We start from the raw sequence: 25,592 nt of genomic DNA, 5'->3' as shown, positions 1-25,592 counted from the left end.
GGGGTTTATAGTTCATATTAAGTAGATTTAAAAAGAAGAAATGAGGTATTTCTTATACGCCAGAGCTACTCACACTTCAAAACTTCACTGATACAGTAATAAATATCATCACAGCTCCAGAACATTGACAGCTTCGTGATGGCAGAGGGCAACTTTTCCACGCTTTTCCTCCCTCAGATTCAGGGAGAGGTTATCGCTAACTTCAGGGCTACCATTTTGGTGGGCTTGAATTAAGAGTGCACGTGTACAGACGTGGACATAGTCAGTGTCCACAGCAAGCAAAACAGATCTCATCTAAGCCACTTCTAATAATGTCGGTTTCTTCTCATAGCTTTTGAATTTGTATATGTTAAGACTCTTGGGATCTAAAAAATAGATCTTTCACAAAGAGGCTGACAAACTTTTCTGGGTTCCCTCTTACTAGTTTAGGGCTCTGATCAATGTTGCTGGAATATTTCTGATATTAACGTGAAACACGAAATTGCTGTTCTTTGATCATCTCTGACCCCCATAAACAGCAGTTTCACATTGTGCCACAGAGTGTAAGAGCTCAGGCAACTGCTCAGTCTTTATGTGTGAGTGAAAAGCAGGCGAGTCCTGGCTGACACGGTGGAACCCCGTCTCTACTAAAAAATACAAAAAACTAGCCGGGCGAGGTGGCGGGCGCCTGTAGTCCCAGCTACTCGGGAGGCCGAGGCAGGAGAATGGCGTAAACTCAGGAGGCGGAGCTTGCAGTGAGCTGAGATCCGGCCACTGCACTCCAGCCTGGGCGACAGAGCGAGACTCCGTCTCAAAAAAAAAAAAAAAAAAAAAAAGAAAAAGAAAAAGAAAAGCAGGTGAAACCCATGGTCTTTGCTGTCCCTCTCTTTCGGAAGCCTAGACAGTTGGAGGTGCATGCAGAAAGGAACTCTGAATGGTGTAGATTCGCCCAAAAAGAATATTTTAAAAACTCCAGTGAAAAAGAGTGAAGCTGAAGTCCCAGTGGAGTGTGACGAAATCTTGGTATTTTCTAAGATCATTGTTCTGAATTCTCATTAAAATGGTATATAAAAATAGAAATATCTATTTGGCTAAAATGCCAGCATTAACCCTCCAGCACCAGGAAACAGAGCTAGGGCATGTGGAACTGCAGCTGAAAGTAATTAAAAGCAAACTGAAGTTGAAGTTTTCACTTTCTTTGGAAAAGCCAGAAGATTTTTTTCCCAGACACATCTAGCGTTCAAATACTAATTTATTTTTTAATAATTTTTATTTTTGAGATGGAGTTTTACTCTTGTTGCCCAGGCTGGAGTGCAGTGTCATGATCTCGGCTCACTGCAACCTCCGCCTCCCAGGTTCAAGTGATTCTCCTGCCTCAGTCTCCCAAGTAGCTGGGATTGCAGGCGCCCGCCATCACGCCTGGCTAATTTTTTGTGTTTTTAGTAGAGACGGGGTTTCACCACATTGTGCAGGCTGGTCTTGAACCCCTGAACTCAGTTGATCCGCCCTCCTCAGCATCCTAAAGTGCTGGGGTTGCAGGCATGAGCCACCGCACCTGGCCCTACTAATTTACTTATATTCCACTTCCTTTTAAAAATGGCATAGAGGTAAGTTCAAATACTACACATGAATATTGTCTGAAATTGTGTGTATTAGGTTTAAATGCTACAGCTTTTACTCAGAGGTGAACACCGTTAGTCAGGTTATAGGAAATGATCTCATTTCTACAGACACCCTAACTGAACTACTGGCAAGGAACTGTGGACGATGCAAGGTTGTTGATTCCTTCTCTCCACAGTCCTGGGTAGCGCTGCAACTTAGGCACGTGTCCCTAGAGGAGCTGCTTCACATTCTCTGCAAGTTTGTGAACTTCTGCAGAGGCTGTAGGCAACAAACACACTGAACATCCAGCAGAAAGATATATATGTTGTTTTTTTTTTTTTTTAAACAAAGGCTGACATTTAAAACTGGCCCATGGGGGTAGGTGAGTGGGAGTGACTGGAGGGGGTACAAGGGAGGGACTCAGAAGATGGGGGGCGGGGATGAAAACAGGAGATGAAAGCGCATTTGGGGACACAGCCAAGCAGCAGTTATACCCTTAAGCAATGAGCAGAAAAACAGGTTGGTTCATTTTGGGAGTGTAAACTCATCCTTCATAGGATGGCACCAAAATTAATTTAACGCAGCTCTCCTTGAATGCCTGTAATTTCACTATTAGAAACCCCTGGACCTCTGTTTAGTTCTGGCTTCTTCAGCACGAAGCACACATGCACAGCTGTGGAGTCATCTGATCAAAGCAGGTGGCTAATCTAGATATCCTGGGGCGAAAGGGGAACACCTAGGTCATTATTAATCATAAAACGGCCAACTCTGGACTTCATCTTTTGTAAAAGGCAAAATGATTTTTACTTTCCTCTTCTGTGGCTCCCTGGCAGAGGCCCAGCCAGCTGCTCACTGAGCCATAATGCATGGAATAGATTCTGATGGGAAAACAAGATTCCCTATTAGATAACAAGAAGTTCAAGCTATGGCCCTTTCCTCAGGGAGCATGATCAATGAACTAATATTACTCTTTAAAAAAAGACGTAAGACTTAAATATCTAACACCCGGGAACTAGACGGAAAAAGTGTGATCCAATTAACTAGGTTCCAAGGCTTTCTGCTTCCAAGATGGAGTAGTTCTGACGTCTCTCCACCATCCTTTCTCTAATGGTGTTCTGAGCCCAAGACCTTGGAACACCTGCCAGGAGCTCCACTAGGCGCTAGCTCTTCAAAGGACAACAATAGGTTGAACACTTTGATGTGTCAATAATTTAAAAGTCAATTAAATATTAACAGGATTTCCAGACCCTTCAAAACGAATAAAGAGTTAGAGATTTCCTGCACCTAAAGCAAAGCCTGAAAGCTGGATTAGGAAAGGAAATACCACTTGTGAGCTAAATTTTAATTAAGAGATTACACATGCCCCGGAAGTCAACAACACAAGTCTTCCTCTTAGCTTAAGAGTCCCGTTTGTTACCCGTTCCGATACAGTGCAGCTGCCATCTTGGACCAGGCCTGCTTGCTGGCATCCAGCAGAAGGTGCCTCCACAGTTCAGAGACAATGGAACAGGGTCCACAGTTGATGGACAAAAGTCAAGTCAAAAGCAGCTTTTAGTCTAGAAGTCCCTTCCTACTCCCACTCAGGACTCCATCAATAAGCCATCCCCTGCAAGGGCAACTGGCAGAAAAGGAAGGGGTCTTAACGTAGCTTATAGCCCAATCTTTGTCTAAAGGCAGCTCCTATAAACAGCCAGATAATGCCATGAGTCATCCATGAGATCATTCCAGAATCTGTCTTTGTGTGGGAATATGCTTGGTGTGAGGAAAGAAACACAATTTGTGAATGTGCCATTTTCCACAACAAAAATTTTCTGGGGAAAGTGGGTGGGGAAGAAGGGGGCATGGGCCTGGAGCCAGGCAGGGAGCATTTAGGCTTGAAGGCTCTCTCTAAGAATAGAAGACGCTGTTCTCTGGGTCGCAAACAGATCAACACTCAGGAAATGGACCCAAATGGATGACCTCATCTGAATGCCCCCAAATGCCAAAAGCTAAGGATATAAACACCATGTGAAAGCTGTTGACAATTTAAAAACACGTCCCCCAGAGGCACCTTGCAACTCCACTGGGAAGCCATCTTCTTCATCACATGGTCTGTGATGCGTCTGCAGTAAGTGACCCCTGCGACTATCACACAGTCAAATATGGTTATCTGAAGAGGTGTGAACCTACACACACATCACAGAAACTCTTTTTGCTGAAATCACCTAGTTTGGTGAGTTCACATAATCTCCAATCTCAAGTTTACTAGGTTCACCCCTACTTTCTTCTGGTCAGATCCACGTGTACAGAAATACCGACCCATATCCAGGTCTCAGGAAATAAAAAGCCCTTGGTGGCTGGTGCCGGTTCTCTCATGCATAGGGACAATTCTAGGACTAGCTCTCAATACAACACCTGCAGTCTCTCACTCACCCGTGGGTTGTGCTCTAGAAGCTCCTGGGCTGGCAAGTTGGAACTCAGAATGCATTTTTCGTTGATGCAGTAAGTGGAGATTAGCCTACCCAAGGCTCTCTGAGCCTATAATGTAACTGAATCAGCCCAAAAGCAAAAACAACAGCTCGGGTCATAGGAGCAAAAGGTCAGAGGGTGTGTGAGGGTAAAAAAATAGGAGGAAGTTGAGTCTCTCTCTTGGTTTCCTGGTCCAGGCTTGACCCTAACGAATCTTTTTTTTTTTTTTTTTTTTTTTGAGATGAAGTCTCATTCTGTTGCCCAAGCTGGAGTGGAGCGGCATTATTTTGGCTCACTGCAACCTCCACTTCTTGGGTTCAAGCGATTCTCCTGCCTCAGCCTCCCGAGTAGCTGAGGCACATGCCACCATGCCCGGCTAATTTTTGTAATTTTAGTAGAGATGGGGTGTCACTATGTTGGCCAGGCTGGTCTTGAACTCCTGACCTTGTGATCCGCCCACCTTGGCCTCCCAAAGTACTGGGATTACAGGCATGAGCCACTGCGCCCGGCTCAGCAACATTTTAAAGGTCAAGTTTGTATTATTTCACCTTCTTCTCTGAACTTCTCTTTCCTTCTTAGGACTCCAGGAGCCTTTCCCCTAAGTTATTCCTGTTTTTCATAATTCCTTCCCTCTCTCTACATGTAAATCCATAAATTCCTTTGCAGTGCCGAGATTTCCCACTCCTGGCCCTATGGTGGTGGCACAGGAGCCCACAATGGGGGCTGGAAAGAGAGGGGAAGAGCAGTGGTCTTGGATAGAAGTGTTGGACAAGCTGTTTACTAAGTGGGGTCTGCCTATTTAGGGAAGTTGAGAAAGTTGCTTGCAACTCATTTTGTGAGCTGAGGGTCGCCAAGCCAAACCACAAATCCACACTAGAAAAGAGAAGGCCGTGACTAATGTGGATAAAAGGCAGAAAGATTCAGGCTGGCCTTGGCAAGTGTTAGCTGAGGAAAAAGGAGCTGGTTTAAGGCTGGGACTCTTCCCAGAAAATGGCATAATTTACAAGCTTCATCTGAGAAGAGTGTTTACAGCTATGGGAAGGTTTGATGTTACAGTTACAGTGAAAAAGCTGGGCAACATCTGTTCCTCTTCTCTGTAATGGCCTTGTTTTGAAAGGTGGGATTTAGCAAGAAAGATCAAAGCAAAACAATGGTCTCTTCACGTTCCATAAAGTGTATGCATTAAGAAAAAAAAAAGACTGGAAGGAAATAGACCAAAATGTAAATGGTGGCTTTGTTTAGGAGGTGAGGCTCAATCATTGTTATCTTCCTTTTACTTTTATACATTTTTCAAATAGTCTTTAAGAAAAATGTACTATTGCGGAAAAAAAGACTGAATAAAAGCAGATCTCAAGGTGAATCCAGTGTGTTTGCAGAATTGTACCACTGAGAAACTCACTGTGAACCTGACTGGGAATTGCTAAGTTCAAGTAGATCTAGAAAGAGCAACGAAAATAGCTCTGTGACAGCCGGGCGCAGTGGCTCACGCCTGTAATCCCAGCACTTTAGGAGGCTGAGGTGGGAGGATGGCTTGAGCCCAGGATTATAAGACCAGCCTGGGCAGCATGGTGAAACCCAACTCTACAAAAAATACAAAAATTAGCTGGGCATGGTGGTGCATGCCTGTTGTCCCAGCTACGCAGGAAGCTGAGGTAGGAGGATCGCTTGAGCCTGGGAGGTCAAGGCTCCAGTGAGCCAAGAATGCACTACTGCACTCCAGCCTGAGCAATACAGTGAGACCTTGTCTCAAAAAGAAAGAAAGAAAAAAAAAAAGAAAATGTTCTGTGACTGGACAAAAATGCAAGTGAAACTAATGCTTAATGAATATCTACTACAGCCTGGCAGGGTGCTCAGAGCTTTCACATATAATATTTCATTTACGATTTCGTTCAGCTCCCTGAGATGGACATTATAGTCCATTTTACGGATGAGTGAAGCTGGGGTCAGTAAGGCTAGTTCATTTCCCAGGACTGAGGTTTCTGCCTGACTGCCAGCTCGTTCCCATGTACCACACTGCCTCCATGGCCGCAGGTGCCCACAGGTACACGATCGCAAGGATGGGTAAGGGCTGTGGTTTTCCTAATGGAGGCACCAAAGGAGGTGGATGGTGGGAGTGGGGATGAATGGGCTACTTGCGCCCATTCCCGATTCTCCAGAACAGCTCTGTGGTTAGCTGTTTTATCTACTGCAATTCTATGTAAACTTATATTGGAAGAATGGCTTCTGCAGCTCAAAAAAAAAAAAAAAAAAAAAAAAAAAAGCGAAAGCCAACAGTCCCCAAGTTCCTTCCAGCTCTAAAAGACTACGTTTGAGCTGAAGAGTGCTCCTTACTATGCAACTCATTTTTGGTCGGGCATTACCTTTACCTTAACTATCTTCCACTTCACATACCCTTGAATGAATTAGCTCAGGGCCACCCCAAGCAGAAGTGGCCATGCAATCTATCCCTGGTAATGATTAGTGGGACTCTGGCACCAACAGCTGTGTTATTTGAAAGGCGTGGGCACAATCCATGTCCAGCCTCTAGTCAATGCATGCCAGTAAGTCCTGATAGCTTCCTAATACATGCACCTGATTAGAGATGGCCCTGCTGGGCTTCAGAAGGGCCTAGCAATAAGGAGTAGATTGTGTGCGGATGAGTGTGGGTGGGTGGTGGCGGGGAGGACGCAGGAAGGGGCTTCAGTCTACCCTAGACACAGAGAGGGGCTCCAGGGACAGGATAGAGCGTCCCACTCTACAGAACTGAGCCTGGGAAAAATATCCTCTTTTTTTTTTTTTGAGATGGGGTCTTGCTCTCTTGCCCAGGCTAGAGTGCAATGGCAAGATCTCGGCTCACTGCAATCTCCACCTCTTGGGCTCAAGTGATTCTCCTGCCTCAGCCTCCCGAGTAGCTGAGATTACAGGTGTCCGCCACTACGCCCAGCTGATTTTTTGTATTTTAGTAGAGACGGGGTTTCACCATGTGGGCCAGGCTGGTCTCGAACTCCTGAACTCGTGATTTGCCCGCCTCGGCCTCCCAAAGTGCTGGGATTACAGGGTGAGCCACCACACCCAGCCAAAAAATGCCCTCTTCTTACTCTAGGCTAGATGCAATCTGAATATGTCCTGCACAATATGGGGCTGTATCACTTACATGTAGCTCACATGCTGCTGGTTTGGAGATGTTCAGAAAACCTGAGTTGACAGAAGACTAGGTAAACCTGCCAGCCAAAAGCCAGGGAATTCCAACAGGGCTCAGGCAAAGACTGCAGAGGCCAGTGCAACCTTATCTAAAGGCCCTTGGCATCCCTGGGCTTAACATTCAGGGTGCAAGTATTTGTAAGCAACTCTGCAGGTGCAGAGCACTTGTGATCGGAGAGAACTGCACAGGCTGTGAGGCTAATGTCAGGGGAGTCACCTGGCTCGTGGGTGGGAGGGGCCTCGCTGGGGCTTAGCACTTGCTAAACGCAGCTCGATGCCCTCTTCTGTCACTTCAGGCTTAGCAACTTTCACTGTGGGTGGGACAGAGTCACTTGGAGAGAAGCAGGACCCTGAGGTCCATGTCAGTTCATCCTTGTCAGCACCTTCTGAGGCCTTCCTTATGGCCAGCCATCCAGCTCCATTCTTTTATGGAGGTGCTCTCAAGGATGAGGTACCAGGCTGAGGGGCCCTGAGAGATGGCACCTGCTTCTGCTGAAGTAGTCTGGCCGTCCTTTGTTGGAGCAAACAGATAAGATAGATAGATAGATAATCTGACAGACAGACAGACAGACAGACAGATACAGAGAGATAGAGTGCGCAAGCGCACGAGCAACATATTCATAAACAGAGCAATTCTCAAAAGCCTCAGAAACCTTGCTTCTACTCACCCAACACACAGAACCAGAGTGACCACTACTTTCCGTGCACAGTGCTGCAGATACCTTGAGGATTAAGATGCAATCCACACCCACTAGTGAAAAGTAAGTTAAAATGTATATTATAAGCCCTGAGACAGGAAGGGGCTCTTAGTGGAGCTGGGGGTGGGGGGACAGGTGCTGGGGGGCACTGAGAAAGCTGCCTGGAGGGAGGGCTGAGTCTCCCCAAAGGTGAGGAGAGCCTGATGCATTAAGGTAGCTTGCTAGGGCTGAGAGGGGCTGTGCTGAGAGAGGGCTGGAGAGGAGTGCTGAGGCCAGAGCCTCAAAGGCCCTGTTTCTGTTAAGTCTGGGGGACCACAAAGGAGGTTTTAAGTTAGGCCTGGATGAATCCAGAGCTCCTGGGCTTTGGAAATCCATTTGGATATCTATGCAGTCTCACTAGACACTGTCTTGTCCTTAACGGGAGCTTCCCTTAATGGGGAAGGAAGGGACCTTCTAAGCTTCTTAGGGACCCTTGGTTCCCTGAGGGCTCCCTCCTGGGCCAGGTTTGGATCAGGGGCTTGAGTTCTCCTTGATCTGGGGTTCTTCAGTCTCCCCAGGTTCAGTTTGGGGACAGGCAGATCTTTTGGTGAACCACTGTGGCAGAGACCATAGACTAGCTCATGATCCTCAGGTCGCTGTTAAAAACTACATTTCCCAGGCTCCCAAGGCGGCCTAGGTTCCGCTAAGTGGAAGCACTCATGGGAAACCTGGAGGTGGAAGTAACACATGGGGAGATCAGAACTTCTGGCAAGCCTAAGGTGGGGGCCCCAGATGGCAGCGTCAACAGCACTTCCATGGGAAGAGCTCCAGGGTAGGGCTGTAAGTGGGTCCTGGCTGTGTTGCCCTCACTGTGTTGGTCCGGGGTGTCTGTGCTGGCTTCTGTCTGTCCTAGAAATCCTGTAAGGTACCTGAAATCCACGGCCCACCCCAACCATCAGAGGGGACTCTGACGACTGCAACTCAGGACCCCGAGTGTAACTACCCTCCATTCCACCCTTCTGTGTCTCTCCGAGCCACTAGGGGTTCACGCTGCAGGCAAGACTTTGAATTCCTAAAGTAAAAGAACATGAAGACGGACAGTTAACAGAAGCATCTCATTCTATCCAGCAGACGATTTCCTATCGTATGCAAGCAAACTCTGTAAATCAAACAATATTTTATGAGCAGTAAAGAAAGCTCTGCGCCCTGCCACCCATCCTTTTGTGAAGTGAAGACATGCCTGGTACTGTGGCTAGGAATCCTCTAATACAACTATGCTGCACCCTTTCTCCAAGAGAAGCGTTCTTCATGCATGCTCTATCAGGGCATGAGAAAGACCCCTACTGCTCCCTAAATTGCCTCCTGGAGGTACTCAGGGGGCAACTTGGGTGTATTGGGGAAAAGGTGTTGGGGAGACTCGAGCTGGCAGCACTTCAGGGTCATGAGCCAGGAACACCCACACCTCTGCAGACAGCCAGTGCATCAACACCATACAGACACCAGGAGAATTTCACCAGCTCCACACTCTCCACACACCTTCCTATTCGGAAGATGACAATTACCCAGATGGGGAAATTACATAGATTATTTTTCACTTAAGACTCCACCCAGAGATGTCTGGTATTTGCCTAGGGAGCATGCAAGTCTGCAGGTGAACCAGCAAGCTCCAAAGCCTTCCGAAAGTTACAACCCATCAGCTCAGCAGCTGGGGTCCCCAGAGGGCAGCCCGTGTGTGGCACACCTATGAGCCGTGACCTCCAAGCTCCATCTTCACCAAAATGCACACCAGTCAGCCAGTGCTGCCTGCCTGTACTGGTCCCGAGCCAGCACGCCCAGCCCCAAAGGCGTGATCATGAAGGGAAACACACTTGGTTCCCAAGTATGCGTTCCAGCTTCCCGGGCTGCACCGCCTCCACAGCAGCAAACACAACAGGGCAGATCTGCGGCCACACTGCCTGCCCCCACCTACTACCGCCTGGGCAGTTGCCAAGCCTTTCTCGGCCACTAGCCTCAACTAAAATGGTAATACTGGCACCTACCTTGTGAGGCTGTTGGGCAGATGAAATGAGTGAGCGTATATCAAGCATGTGGGCCAGTGCCTGGGATGCCATACACTGGAAGCACTATTCAGGTCTCAGCTCCTATTATTACCTCTGTTTGTCATGTTCACACACATGCTTGACTGCACCCTTCGTTAATCCTAGAGAAATGTGCTCTTCTCTCAAATATCCACACCATCCATCACGGTAGGGAAGAGCATGCTGGAGACTGTGGTGGCTGTTAGATGCTCGGGCAGTCTGCTTCAAGCAGCAGCTCTAGAGACCACTGTGGGGCCGATCCGTTACCAGCCTGGCGTAAACCTGGTGGCATGTAAAACGACCCCGCACGTTTTCCAGTGTTCCCAAGCCTAAGCTCATTAAGTCCCTAGCCTCGTGGCCCACACCAAGAAAAAATGTGCCCAATACATGTATAGTGGCAAGAAGCCACCAGATCTGCACATTTAAAAAAATCTCAATTTTCACTCTGATGGTAGTTTCGTTTGCTGTGCAGAAGCTCTTTAGTTTAATTAGATCCCATTTGTCAATTTTGGCTTTTGTTGCTGTGCTTTTGGTGTTTTAGACGTGAAGTCCATGCCCATGCCTATGTCCTGAAGGGTATTACCTAGGTTTTCTTCTAAGGTTTTTACGGTTTTAGGTCTAACATTTAAGTCTCTAATCCATCTTGAATTAATTTTCATATAAGGAGTAAGGAAAAGATCCAATTTCAGCTTTCTACTTATGGCTAGCCAATTTTCCCAGCACCATTTATTAAATAGGGAATCCTTTCCCCACAGAATGGGAGAAAATTTTTGCAATCTTCTCATCTGACAAAGGGCTAATATCCAGAACCTACAAAGAACTCAATCAAATTTACAAGAAAAAAACAAACACCACCATCAAAAAGTGGGCAAAGGATATGAACAGACACTTCTCAAAAGAAGACATTCATACAGCCAACAGACACACGAAAAAATGCTCATCATCACTCGCCATCAGAGAAATGCAAATCAAAACCACAATGAGATACCATCTCATACCAGTTAGAATGGCGAGCATTAAAAAATCAGGAAACAACAGGTGCTGGACAGGATGTGGAGAAATAGGAACACTTTTACACTGTTGGTGAGAATGTAAACTAGTTCAACCATTGTGGAAGACAGTGTGGCCATTCCTCAAGGATCTACAACTAGAAATTCCATTTGACCCAGCCATCCCATTATCGGGTATATACCCAAAGGATTATAAATCATGCTGCTATAAAGACACATGCACACGTATGTTTACTGTGGCACTATTCACAATAGCAAAGACTTGGAATCAACCCAAATGTCCATCAGTGACAGATTGGATTAAGAAAATGTGGCACATATACACCATGGAATACTAAGCAGCCATAAAAAAGGATGAGTTCGTGTCCTTTGTAGGGACATGGATGCAGCTGAAAACCATCATTCTCAGCAAACTATCGCAAGAACAGAAAACCAAATACCGCGTGTTCTCACTCATAGGTGGGAATTGAACAATGAGATCACTTGGACACAGAAAGGGGATCATCACACACCAGGTCCTATGGTGGGGGGTGGGGGAGGGATAGTATTAGGAGATATGCCTAATGTAAATGACGAGTTAATGTGTGCAGTACACCAACATGGCACATGTATACATATGTAACAAACCTGCACGTTGTGCACCTATACCCTAGAAACTTAAAGTATAATAAAAAAAAATCTTAATTTTAAGAAACTCAGTGAAGATTAATATTCAGGTAGGAGCTTGAGAAGTTGCTGATTGTTGACAGATGGGGAGTGGACAGTGTGTTTTATTCATAAATTCGTTGTTCAACACAGCTTACTGCTTCTGCATCAGCAGCACTGACAAGAATGAGAATGACCTTCTGCGCTCGCAGGGTCCTTGTAGTGTCTGGTTAAACATCCCTGTTTTATAGATGAGGGGTCTGAGACTCAGGAGGGTTGAGTGATGGGCCCATATATCAGAGCTCACTCCTGTCCCCGGCCCTCTCCCCTGCCCCTCACTACAGGGGTGAGAACGCTGAGTGTGGCTGGGAAATGGGACTCCAGCTTGAATAGGGCATCACTAAATCTCTCAACACGCAGGCCCTGCCTGAGAGTTCACGAGGAGTTGGATCATCCGCTGGCATCCTCAGAGTCAACGCTGAGGATGCAATATCCTTTCTCACATCTCTACGGTCTCACACTTCCAAGTCTAACTGGAGAACCGCCTTCGCTGGGCACTACATTGGATCCTGCAATCTGAACTCACCCAACTCCTTCCTCTGCTCTAATCAGACACTGCTTAGGACTCAATGTTTTTGCTATTTTGTTTGATGATTGGTTGACTAGCTTATTCCCATCTCCCACTGAGACAGAGGACCAGAGAGAGGGCACGGAGAGTAGGCTCCACACACAGAGAGACATTTTCCTTCACCAGTGTATCCAAAGCAGGGCGGCAGTGCCCAGCACACAGTAGGTGCTCACCAGGCTGCAGGTGAGTGAATTCTGACGTACAATGGTAGCCCGTAAACCTCCACATAGGTGGCATGCTGGCATGGCAAGGCACTTGGGGGGTGGTGGGGATAAAGAAACTTTATAAAGCAAACACCTTGCTTTTACTTAAGACCGGACCTTTACTATAAATGTAGGTATTGGTCAGGATTTGTGGGCAGTTCAAACGTTCTCCAGTGCCTGCCTGCCCACCCTCCATTGCCTTGGATTGGTAACTCATTCCCACCCACCCCTTCCCTAGCCTCCATCAGGGCCTTAATTCACTGGGAGCAGAACAAGTGACCTAATGCGCAAAAGATCGAATGAATAGATACTACTATATAACGCCTTCCTAAGGTTGGTCTGTCTGCTTTGATCAACTGATGTCAGGATCCAGAATCAGTGTTCAAGTTAAAACCAAGAACAAAATGTGGAGGCCACGGTGGGAGCCAGGGCTGGGAAGCTTGAGTGCAGCGCAAGTGGCCAGAAAATAAACCCAGAAAGATCAGGCCACCCTGACAGATGCTTTCCATGGGAAGGAGGCTCCAGTACCCAGCAGATGAACTATGAGCTTCCTGCTTTGAGAACTTTCTTGTGATGAAGTTGGAGCTGTATATTAGCCCGTTCATCAGTGAGGGGTCGGGGTGGGGGGGGTTTGTGCCTGTTTGGAATCATCAGGTCCATGTGGCTGGGACCATGTACATGAGCACAGTGGAAACATGGAGGCCAGAAAGCACGGCCCTGCAGGCTGGGGCAGCCCAGGCCCCGAGTTCCAGGGCTGCTGACTCTGCCAGGTGGGGGGCTGTGGGCGAGCTTCGCCCCACTGTGCCTCAGCTGTGAAGCAGGAAGGCCTTTCCACCCCTGAAATTCTATGACTTACGTCCCAGTCACAAAAAGAGCTTCAGTGTAAAAGTAAAGGAATTTTCCACCTTGGAAAGGCATTAGTTAATACGTACATGAACTGGAGTTGTTTAAAAATATGTATGTGTATATATTTATTGGTATATTTACTAGTAAACTTCTACTAGTATATATTTACTAGTACATTTTTATTTGAGCATAGTTGTTTTCCCAATAATTAGTAAAAAAAAAAAAAATTTAAAAATCATAATTATGGTAAGTGGGTTATTTATAAATACAATATCTGCTCATTAGAAAGTTTTAAAAGCACTCTGCTTCTTAATCCTGCTGCTACATCACAATATTTGGAATTGTGCTCAGAGTTTCTCGTGTGAGTACAGAAGTAGACTGTGCTGCAGAAACGAACATGTTCTTTTCTGTTAGGTCTGACAAAGGACCTGATGATATTTTTGTCATAGAAAAACATCCTCTTCTAGCTGGGTAGAGTGGCTTACCCCTGTAATCCCAACACTTTGGGAGGCTGAGGCAGGAGGATCACTCGAGTCCAGGAGTTTGAGACCAGTCTGGGAAACATTGCAAGATCTCATCTCTACTAAAAATTTTAAAAATTAGCTGGGTGTGATGGTGCGCAACTGTAGTCCTAGCTACTTGGGAGACTGAGGCGGGTGGATGGCTAGACCGTAGGAGTTCCAGGCTGCAGTGAGCCATGTTTGTGCCACCGCATTCCAGCCTGGGCAACAAAGCAAAATCCTGTCTCAAAAACAAACAAAAACAAAACAAAAAAATCCCTCTTCCGCACCTTGCTTTGCTCATCTATAAAATTTGGAGGAATAGTGGATTTCAATCTGTTCACACCTGGGATGTAAAAGGTGGGATCCCACACACTCATTTTGCTTCTCTGTCCAGGGCCAACAGAGCAGCCAGCTCTGCTGAATATCCCATGCAGTGGCCCTTTCTGCAACACAGGAGGCCTTCCCAAGCAGCAAGGAGATGACCCAGGCATGAACAGACACTCTTTCCTAGCACCAACTGGCTGCCACCTAGCATTTCCCTGAGATGCTGAAAAGAATGGAGGGCCACACATATCCACAAGGATGTCCAGTGGAGATGGTCTAAGGGCCCTCTTCCTGGGTACTTGAAGTTAAAACGGCTTCCTACTGGCTTTGCAGAAACGCCATAATCTTCACATTAACGACGGGAGGTAGTAACTTCCCCACTCCACAGAGGAGCCAATGGAAGCTCACAGAAGCTGGTAAGTAATAAAAATTCCAGATCGCCAAAGCTCTTCACAATCATTATCTTTCACTGTCAGAAATACGGGGTCCTGGCTGAGTGGGCCCTAGCACTTCTCTGCACGCCAGGCGCCATGCTGGCAACCTTCATTCACTCACTCCTGGGAGCTGCAGTTCACCTCCGGGAGGCAGATACCAGAAAAGCTCCATTTCGCAGCAAGGTTTCTGCAGATACAGAACTTATTGTCAGTGTGGGTCATGGAAAAACTTACAGCTGAACACACTGGGGATGACATCCCCATTCTGGCCCAAAGTCGAGATCTCAACTCTTAAGCATCGATCAGTCATGTCATCTACAAAATGGGGACGAACACTTGGGTACCACAGTGAGGGGTACCTTACCCCGGACCTTGGAGAATAAAACTCATATGGACACTTCAAAGACAAGTGTAGAGAAGCCAAATTAAAGAAACAGAATGAGTCTCCAGCCAGGAAGATTCAAGGATTGCTTGACTGGGTATCACCAGCATGTATTAAAAGCTATAGTTAATCGTGTGTGTAATTTTAATGTGTCTCCCCTGCTAAGCTGTAAGTTCAGGGGCGTAGGAACCCAATCCATCCTTCTCTACCTTTGTCCTGGGCACCTGGTCACATGACAAGCACTCAATAAATGAATGAACGAGATGGAGCTAAGGAAAGAATGTGTCAATCAGAGAGGTCAGCCAGGAAAATCCAGATAAATGAGGCTGATGTCACAGTACTATCCAAGCTCTGGCCAGGAGAGGACCTGCTGGCAAAGAGCCTGCTACTAATAACACAGATACTCTGGAGGTGTGTGCCCAGGCTGGTCATGCTCAAACATTCTGGGCCCTCGGGCTACTACTTTGAATAAGATGAATGAACTGGCCTCTGGGGTCACACCAGGTCTGTGAGCTGGTATGAGCTAATTCTGTCAAGGAATGAGCCTGCTCTTGCAATGTAGCCAGACCCGGGGCCACAGCACGTAGGTCAGGCGAAGAGAGCTGCCCCACTACATCTCTCTGGGCAGCCCACTGGCCACTAGATAGATGGTCCTTAAACCTCCGAGCTGCAGGATTTGCTGCTACTTTTTCTAGAACACCTACTTTGCAAGGTTTGGCTGCAAGGATATAAATAATGAAAAAGACCAGCTCAAAGTGTGTGCTTAACAAACAGTGCCATGATTATTGCTCCTTAAGGCACACATCTCATCAATGACTGAGTCAGGATTCCACGAATAAAGATGTGCTGTTTTCTGTCCCATGGAGCTGACAATGAAGAGTGCAGATAAGGACCACGGTGAATCGAACAGGCTAAGTCTAGCAGATCTACAGGAGAAAGGGGAGGTCATGATGAGCAGGAAGGCCTGGGGTGGAGCTCATGGAGACGGTGGAAGATGAACACACGGCGAATCAGCACCAGTGGCCATACAGCCCTCCTTGGGGACAGTGGTCACATGTCTGTGGTGTGGCTGGCACAATAACCAGATGCCACAGCCAACACCCCATGATGCTTGACATCTTACGCAGTGAACTGTCCTGCCTTCGATACTGGCGGCAGCCTGATGACAGACACCGGATGCATGGAAAGGCAAAGGGAGCATGAGGTCTAGATGCAGAGGAGGAAGGAATATGGGGTTCAGGGATGGCGATGAAGAGCAGAGGCTTTGCAAGGACGGACCCTCAGGTACTTACTTTTTTTCAGAGTAAAAGGAGGGGCTTGTTGATCTAGAGAGGGAAGGATCCCTCTGGCCTGTAGCTAGTTACCTAATCTCTGGTCCTGGGACCTTTTTGCTTTGATGTTTCTCTGTGGTGGCAGCTCCAGCTTGCTGGTCAGTTTCCAACCCCAAACCCAAGATGCAAGGGGGTGGGATGGGCACAGGGTTTGTTCCAATTCCTTCCTTGACCTACCTTTTTTCCAAAGGTTGGCATGGCCCTGTGGAATATGGTAGGCCCCGTGATGTTCTTGCTTTACAGTATTGGATAAGGTAACAAAATGTAGATTGAGAAAGAACAGGCGACAGGATGGGGACACACACACACACACACACACACACACACAATGAGGAAGCTTTCTGGCTGAAAAGAAAGTGGAACATCTTTTTATCATTCCAATGTACAAATACTGAATTTGCAGTGTCCAAGCAAGGCAACTTCTTGAAAATGGAAAGGATGACCACATTATGTACATTGGTGTGAGAACTTTTCACCCAGAGGACTACAAAGCATGCATGCATATACATACCCGACTTGGGTACTGTCCCGATACGGCAGCACTGAAAATATACTACAGAAGGATCTTCTGCCGCTGATAAGGACTATTCTAAAAAGTAAAAAAAAGAACAAACAACAAACACACTAAATGCAAAGACTCGAGCTAAAAAACAAAATCTATAGCAATTAAGCATTCATGGCATTCATAGCAGTATCTGCATGCTCCCACCACCTCCTCTGGCAGATGGTATTCTGCTCTCCTTGCAAAATGCAACCCCAGCGGGGCAGAAGTGGGCTGCCTCTCCTCATCCCAATATTAACATGTGAGACAACAGCAAGGGTCACTAATGAGTACACCTGCACCCCTTCTCCTGCAAGACCTGCTTGCTGTGGGCTGCACATGCAAGAGGGAGCAGACAGAGCTGAGTCCAGGGTGGCCAGGGCTGGGTGAGCAGTCATGCCACATTTAAACCACTGATTTCTATTTTGCAGTAAACAATGCAAGAGCAATAGCGCCAGAAACTATGAGCAGGAAAGACACTCAGAGGCCATTATGACCATTCGATTTTTCATCTGCTGGCAACATGTTAGGTTCTGAGAATAGATTAAGGGAACAATTACATAATCAGTCTTAGCCTCCATTCCTGCTATAAAGATACTACTGGAAACAGTTCTACATGATGGTCTTATGCAATCAAAAGCCACTTAAAAAAAAAAACATTAAAACAAAAACAAAAACCCTCAAAGCACTTATCCTGGCATCTGAGAATAACTTTTGCCAAAGGGAATTGCTGATGAAAAACTGGAGAAATGAGAGGAAGAGATTTACAAACAACATTCTTTGTAGCACCAAGTCAATACACATCATATAAGGAAGCTTATTTCCTTTTGTCATCCTTTCTTTCGACAACCATAATAAGACCAGGGAAAATGGTGCTACTACATGCTTCAGGGTTCGGGGATTTCAACTCTGTTGTAAAACTAAGAAATCAAATTGTCCTGGGATGGAGTCCGGTTCCCTGGCATGGCAAAGCAGGCCCTGTGTCTCCTGGTTTCTGTCTCTCCAGTTTCAACACCGACAGAATTTCCCCCTGATTTTACCATCCTACCGATGCTGAGGCACTGACAGCACCCCCACCTGAACACAAAGTCTCGCTGTTTTATACTTGTGTTCTTTGCATGCTATTTCTTCTGCCTATATGCCCCACCTTGGAACACCCAGGGAACTCCTATTCATTCTTGCAAACCTAGCTCAGAAGTACCCTCTCCACGCAGTGTTTCCTGCCCCCCTTCATGGAGTTACTTGTTCCCTCTTTGGTAACTGTCTCCAATTCCCCATTCACATGTCCAGGAGGGCATGGATGTGATCCACACTGCTAATCACTTTCCTCCCTCCTTTACTAGAGGGTGAGTCCAGGCAGGGGTTTAGTGCGTGGTGGCCCCTCCGTCTATGTACGTGTATTAGATGGCACTGAAATGCAGCGTGGGCCTCAGAGCAGCAACACTTGAGTATCCGTCACGGGAGGGCAGGGCTGCAGGCGTCCTATGCAACCAAAAGCCACTTTTGGCTTTTGACACTTTTGGTGTCAATTCCATAGCAGTTCATATCCACAGTCGTTAATGGGATGGGACCAAAGTAACACACTCAGCTTCGAACATCAGCATCACTTTTGTTTGACCTCGGTCAGCTTGCTAACGCTTCTGAGCCTCACTCTGCCCTTCTAAGAAATGCGATAAAATTAGTAACTATCTTATTGGAAAGCTGTAAGAGTACATGAGTCCATACTTGGAGAACCCTCAGAACAGCAACTGGCAAATAGTACACACTCAATAAAACCATCTTTACTGCAGATGGGCTGCCTGGGTTAGGATTCAGGTTTTCCAGCCTAGTCCGTGGACTCAGAACCTCTTCAGCCGCTGTGCTAAATACCCAGGCCTGCTCAGACCTGAAAGCTGTGCTGCCAGGACAGCTGAAACACCCCATGCACGGGGTCTTTCTACATCGGTGTAGCATGAGATGTACACAGAGATGCTGCTGAAGGCAGATGCTGCTCATCAGATACCCCAGGCCCTGATCCTGGTCACTGTCGAGGACAGAGCGTCATGTCCAGAATGGACTGTCAAGGCCTAAAGGGCCAGGGGTTACACGAATCATGAGCACACCCTGCTGAACACCAGCCACGCTCCTTGGGCTCGCCTGCATGGAGCCCAGCAACAAAGCTTCTCACGCTGCAATGCCCTGTAAATTCACCTACAGAGACTTAACAGCCAATAGTTATTAAGTACTGATTACGTGCCAAATTCTAAGTGCTTTAACTGATGAGGCACGTCAAGTCAGCGACGTACCAAAGGAGATGCACCAGCAGGTGGGGCGGGGGGAGACTGGAACTTGAGTCCTTTACCACTACCGATGCCCTTCCCTAAATCTTGCTAGAAAAGCCTACCCCTTGGGGGCGTGACTGGGGACCCACGCACTTCTTGGATACTAATAAGTCTGCCTTCATCCACGTGTTCTAGGCCGGCTTTCCAGCCTGGCCTGTGGGTCACCATGCCCAGTGCAGGGAGGGGCAAGAGGGTGACAGATCACACATCCCTGACCTTGGAGCTGCTGGAGCTGGGGAGGCCTGCTCAGCCTGGACCCCTCCCCAGATGGAAGGGCAGAGGCTCTCCACACCCTCACTGCCACTCCCTGCCATCTACCCAGGACAAAGGCCTGGAGCGACTCATTCCCGTGTCACTGGGCATCCGTGTCCTCTGCAACACAGTGGCAGGAGTGTGTTGAACAAACTCCACCGGCTTAGCGATGCTGCATTTTCGTCACTACTCATGCTAAGGTGTCCTTCCTTCCCACACACTAAACTTGTTTGGACGTTTTTAATAGAACAAGAAAATGAAGAATATCAATGCGAGTGCAATCCAAGTCTTCTTCCCAATCTTTCAGCCACAAGATGCCTATCAGTAAATGGGCTGCTTGTTCTATTAAATGAGCACTCACTCTGGGTGGTCCGCACCACTGTGTGTAGGAGAGGCTGACAACATGGTACTCATTCCAGAAAAACATGTTATTTTACTGCAGAGGTCAAGTTTAGCAACTATGAATATGGACCGTTTCTCAACAATTCCAGTAGAGTTGCTACTTCCCTGGTTGGCCAGTCTCAAGCGGCTGGAGGGAGGAGAAAGGGAGTAAGGCATGTCACATCTTTGGGCTCTTCCCCTCCCTTCTCCAGTCATTTCATGCACCCTCAGTTTCTGCAGGGGCCAGAGGAGGAATTCACAGCAGAGACCCGCACAGAGGCTCTGGCTCTGTAGCCGGTTTGCCAGTGGAGCTTCCAAGAACACATCATACGAGTTTCCTGAAGTAGTTCTGGCATCTGGGAGGGACTGCAGGTGTGAACCACAGTGGGCAAGTAGCAGCAAGTGATGGCTCCCGTCTTCTTGGCTTCTTACACTGAGAAACCCTGAACAGCGTGGTTCTGACAACAGGTCCCCTGTGATCAACCGTTACATTTAGAACCTGTGGGGTTCATGTGAATTTGCAGCTTTTCTCTTTATAAACATTAGGGAAATGTTCACGGTAATGGAGATACACAAGAAGAGAATCAGATGTTTGCCTCCCGGAAGGTACATCTACTATCTGAGAAAGAGTTCAATCAGATGACATGAACAAGCACAGTCCACTTCCGCTGTCAGACGCTGACCACCCTCACGTCTTTGCCTCCAACCTCGGCGGCTCTCTTCTCGGACGCCCAAATGGCATAAGCAAAAAGCCCAAATCATTTCCCCCACCTGTGACATACAACATTTTACTTGGAGTTGAGATGACCAGAAAATATTACATGAAAGATTATGACTTCAAAAGAGGAATTAATTCCAGGGAGATGGATCTTTAAGGAATTAAAGGTCACATTTCCACATGAACATCTGCCAGAGGAAAAAAATAGCAAAGGAAAACATTCCCTGGGGCTACAGCCCACATGGACAAAGCATCTTGGATACACAATGCTTCCTGAAACGGCCAGGGATCCTCATGAGTGCTCGGAAGCTGAAGGAGCACCGTCCAGCTTTCTTCTTCACGCAGCCTCATTGCCACGCTCTTAGGAAAGCGCTTCTGGTATGAGGGATCTTACAGCTTCGGACCACAAAGCTTCCACAGCCACAATTAGCTCCCAAGACGCTGAGTGTCCAGAACAGCCAGGAGAGGCACAAGGACACCACCTAGGTGACAGAGCACCACGGGCCACTTTTCACCAAATCTCCTTTTACCCCCCAGCAGCCCAGCACTGGTGATGGCTGAAACGGCAATGTCTCTCACCAGCCAGGATCCTCAAGTCTTTCCTCCTTTGCCAAAACACCAGAGGCCTGTTCTATTTCCAGCCCCCTGGGGAGTCTCTGTTGGTTGTGAGAAGGTCTCGTCTCTTCCAGGTGAAATGTTCCATTACAACAGAAACATTCTCTTGAGGACATAAAAACAAGCAACCAACTCCAGGAGGCAGAGGAAAGAAAACCACATCTGTCATAACGGGGAGGTGAACACAGTGATGCCCAAACACAGCCCCGCAGTGTCCACAGCCCAGGGGTCTGTAATCGGCACTAGGCACACACGCAAAAATTCTGTGGCTCATTCCCTCCACGCCCCCGAGGCAAGAAAGAATACGCCTACAAAGCTGGTGTTCTGGGTTCAACTGTGCTCCCCAAATGACATGTTGAAACCCTAAGCCCCAGGACCTGCGGCTGTGGCCTTATTTGTAAATACAGTAGTCTCCCTTATCCATACGGGATGTGTTCCAAAACCCGCAGGGGATGTCTGAAACCACAGATAGCACTGACGCCTGTATGTACTATGTTTTTTCCTTTGCAATCACTTCATACAGGGCAGGTAGTGAGACCATGTAGATATGCTGGACTAAGGGCTGACTCATGTCCCAGATCAGAGTGGGAGGGCAAGAGATTGCGCCATGCTACTCATGCAACCTAGCACTTATGAATTGTTTGTGGAATTTTCCATTTAATATTTTCAGACCATGCGGTTGACTGTGGACAAGAAGGGATTGCTGCAGTGTCTTTGCAGATGTTATCAAGTAAGGATGAGGTCCTACTGGGTCAGAGTGGGCCTTCAATCCAATGGCTGGTGTCCTTACAAGGGGCAAGAAATTTGGAGACACCTAGACACACACAAAGGGAAGAAGGCCACCTGACAGTGGAGACAGAGACGGGAGTGATGCAGCTACAAGCGCCAAAGACACCAAGGCTCACCAGCACCACTGGAAGCTGGAAGAGTTGAGAGCTGATTCTTCCCTTGGGGCTGAGGGAATATGGCCCCGAGCTTTCAGTCTCCAGAACAGGGAGAGAACCGCTTGTTGTTGTCTTAATCACCTAGTTAGTGGCACCTTGTGGCGCAGCCCTGGAAAGGGACACAGATCTCCCTGGCATGGCTGTGGGCTACACACCCCAGCTCAGCAGGTCCTCTGCACACCACACTATGAGCGCTGTGCACAGAGACGGTGAAGGAGTGAAGGCCAATGTCCGGAGACAAATGAATATTATGAAATCTGGAAAACCCGTTCTCTTCCCAGCTCCACTCTGACCCCTTTTCCCACAGTCGTTCCTTCCTCCTCTCACAATGCTTTATTAAAAACTGGAAGAAGGGGACTTGACCCCTTTCCGTCTCTTCTGAAGGGCTGGCAATGGCATAATGAGAGTTGAACGAAAACACCGCCACCACCAACAAAATGTTCTTGTTTACTCTATTTAAATGCTCATGAGCTACTGGGGGGACATTTTCCTTCTTAGGAACGACTCCCCTCACTGTTGGATGTGCCTCATCTGGGTACAAGGGCAAAGTGGAGAATCGGTAGGGGCTCCAAGAACATTCTCCACAGAGTGATCTGTTCCTTTCTGCCTGGAGTTGGAAGGAGATGCTATTCCAGGGCAGGAGCTGGGAAGAAGGGGCCCCATGGACAAGAAGGCACTAGAACAAGGAGCCTGAAAGTGCCTAGGAGGCCTAGGAGGCGGCGTGGGATTCTAACAGGTGGAAACAGGAGGAAGGGAAGCACGGCTTAACCCTATGAAGTGTGGAGCTGCACAAGGTGTCTGGAGCCAGGGAACTGGGGGACATGAATTAAATAGTCTGATGCATCTGAGAATCTGTGCTAAGTAGCCCACAAATACCACATGGTGGTACTGCTACTGGTGGAGGCATTAGTCTTCTCTTCATTGACTATGCCTGCCACCTCCACCACCACACTTCCATGACCGCAAGATCACTGCTACCACAGTGCAGGACAGGCCTCCCTACCTGCTAAGAAGACACACCTTGGCCGGGCGCGGTGGCTCAAGCCTGTAATCCCAGCACTTTGGGAGGCCGAGACGGGTGGATCACGAGGTCAGGAGATCGAGACCATCCTGGCTAACACGGTGAAACCCCGTCTCTACTAAAAAATACAAAAAACTAGCTGGGCGAGGTGGCGGGCGCCTGTAGTCCCAGCTACTCGGGAGGCTGAGGCAGGAGAATGGCGTGAACCCGGGAGGCGGAGCTTGCAGTGAGCTGAGATCCGGCCACTGTACTCCAGCCTGGGCGACAGAGCGAGACTCCGTCTCAAAAAAAAAAAAAAAAAAAAAAAAAAAAGAAGACACACCTTATCCTACAATCTAGGGAGTGGCAAATTTCTGATAAACAAGTTATATAATCTTCCTCTCCTCCTCCCTCCCTCCCTCCCTTACACAAATATTTTCTGAGCACTTAATCCATGCCAGACATTGTACTAGGTGCTGGGGATCTGATGATGAATGGCCCAGCTAAGAGCTCCCTCCTTGCAAAGCTTAGGGGTGGTTGGGAGATACCTCCACGCAGAGGTTTAAGTTATCTGATGGGAAGTAGGGGGCGCTACTGAGCACACAGGAAGAATAACCCAGCCTAAAGGAGGCAAGGTGGACTCCCTGGAGCAAGTGGTAACAGACCTCAGGGATAAGCGGCAACCAGTCTACAGTGAGAAGATATGCTGGTGGAAAAACTGGCATGAGTCAGCTTGGGAGAAAGAGCATACAGCCTATTCAAGGAACTAAGTGAATAATAAATGTTCACGGACCTCCACGTGCCTGACTCACCAGTGTTTCCACTCCCCTCTGTACAACCCTTTGACCAACACCCCTGACTCACGCAAAACTCAGGCTGGCAGGCTATTTGCCACCAACCCCCACTGAGTTGTGCACTTACTAAGGGTCACTTACATATGGCCCAATCCTGTTTATGTCAGTTGTATTATTATTTATATTTGCACTTGTTTATTAAAGATTGTGCACTGCTGGGCACCGTGGCTCATGCCTGTAATCCCAGAACTTTGGAAAGCCGAGGTGGGAGATCACATGAACTCAAGAGTTTGAGACCAGCCTGAGCAACATAATGAGACCTTGTCTCTACTAAGAATCAAAAAACTTAGCTGGGTGTGGTGGCACATGCCTGTAGTCCCAGCTACTCAAGAGGCTGAGGTAGGAGGATCGCTTGAGCCCAGGAGTTCAAGGCTGCAGTGGGCTATGATTGGCTGCAGTGGGCTATGATTGTGCCACTGCATTCCTGGGTGACAGAGCAAGACCTCGTCTCAAAAAAAAAAAGTGTGCGCACAAACTAAAGAATGTGGAAAATAAAGAGAAATGCTGTTTAAATTTTTTTTTTTTTTTTTTTTTTTTTGAGACGGAGTCTCGCTGTGTCGCCCAGGCTGGAGTGCAGTGGCGCGATCTCAGCTCACTGCAAGCTCCGCCTCCCGGGTTCACGCCATTCTCCCGCCTCAGCCTCCGAGTAGCTGGGACTACAGGCGCCCGCCACCACGCCCGGCTAGTTTTTTGTATTTTTAGTAGAGACGGGGTTTCACCGTGTTAGCCAGGATGGTCTCGATCTCCTGACCTCGTGATCCACCCGCCTCGGCCTCCCAAAGTGCTGGGATTACAGGCTTGAGCCACCGCGCCCGGCTAAATTTTTTGTTTAATACTGGATGCGATAAAAAATATTCACACAAGGCAAGTCATTAAAAAAAAAAAAAAAACTGCAGTTGAAATAGGTATGAGCAAGACTGCAAAAGGTTAGGAAAAAATTGTAAACATCCAAACAGATTTTGCACTCAGATTCTTGGGCCACTTTCGTGAAGTCCCATGTGGACATCTCAGCAATGGGCGGGGACAATGAGGACATAAGGAAGTCGATGCCACAGACAGACTCTGATCTGTGGACTCCACACAAAGGAAAGGCACGGCATGGAAAGCTGCAGAATGGACCATCACTCATGGGCTGAAATGCCAGCACAACATCTAAGCTGTGTAGGAGACTTCTGTGGGTATTTCCTTCGGCATTTACTAACCTTTTCCCCTAACCCAGCGATTACTGTGAATAATTCAGCAGAGCTGAGGCTGGCATGGGGGAGAAGCGTTAGTCCAACTGTGAGGCCGGCTGGAGAAAGGCCTCCTGAGCCCTGTGGGGAAGTCAGGGTTTGAGAGTCCCCAGCTTAAGGTGGGAATTGCAGCCACGGCGTGGAGGAGGAGCACTCACAGGAATGGAGTGGGATAGGAGCGAGGAGGGTCTGGGATGGGGCGGGAGGAAGGCAGGCGGTGTCACATGGGCAGAAAAGCTCTCCAAGTCAGAGCACCACAAACTGGGTGGCTTAAACAACAGAAATACATTGTCTCACAGTTCTGGGGGCCAGAAGTCCAAGATCAATGCGTCAGCAGGCCCATACTCCATTTGAAGGCACTGGGGAGGGTCTGCTACAGGCCTGTCTCCCGGCTACTGGTGGCTCCATGGTTTGTGGCAGCATCGCTCCCATCTTCACATAGCATTCTCCCCGTGTGCCTCTGT

At 47.8% G+C, this 25,592-nt stretch overlaps 1 protein-coding gene across 5 annotated transcripts in view; it reads right to left on the bottom strand.

The window, feature by feature from the left end:
• CABLES1 (Cdk5 and Abl enzyme substrate 1) overlaps positions 1 to 25,592 on the bottom strand; it is a 125,160-nt gene that overhangs the window by 26,995 nt on the left and 72,573 nt on the right. For 4 of the 5 annotated variants that reach the window (XM_025365236.1, XM_025365233.1, XM_025365234.1 and 1 more), the window contains one exon: positions 16,782 to 16,859. In XM_025365236.1, the coding sequence (XP_025221021.1) occupies positions 16,782 to 16,859 (78 nt within the window). The remainder of the gene's footprint in view (positions 1 to 16,781; positions 16,860 to 25,592) is intronic. The other variant, XM_025365235.1, reaches the window with a different exon arrangement.

The sequence above is a fragment of the Theropithecus gelada genome, chromosome 18, assembly GCF_003255815.1.
Source record: "Theropithecus gelada isolate Dixy chromosome 18, Tgel_1.0, whole genome shotgun sequence".
NCBI classification, from domain to species: domain Eukaryota; kingdom Metazoa; phylum Chordata; class Mammalia; order Primates; family Cercopithecidae; genus Theropithecus; species Theropithecus gelada.
Note: the sequence above shows the minus strand (reverse complement) of the source record. Positions and strands in the feature narration are given on the sequence as shown.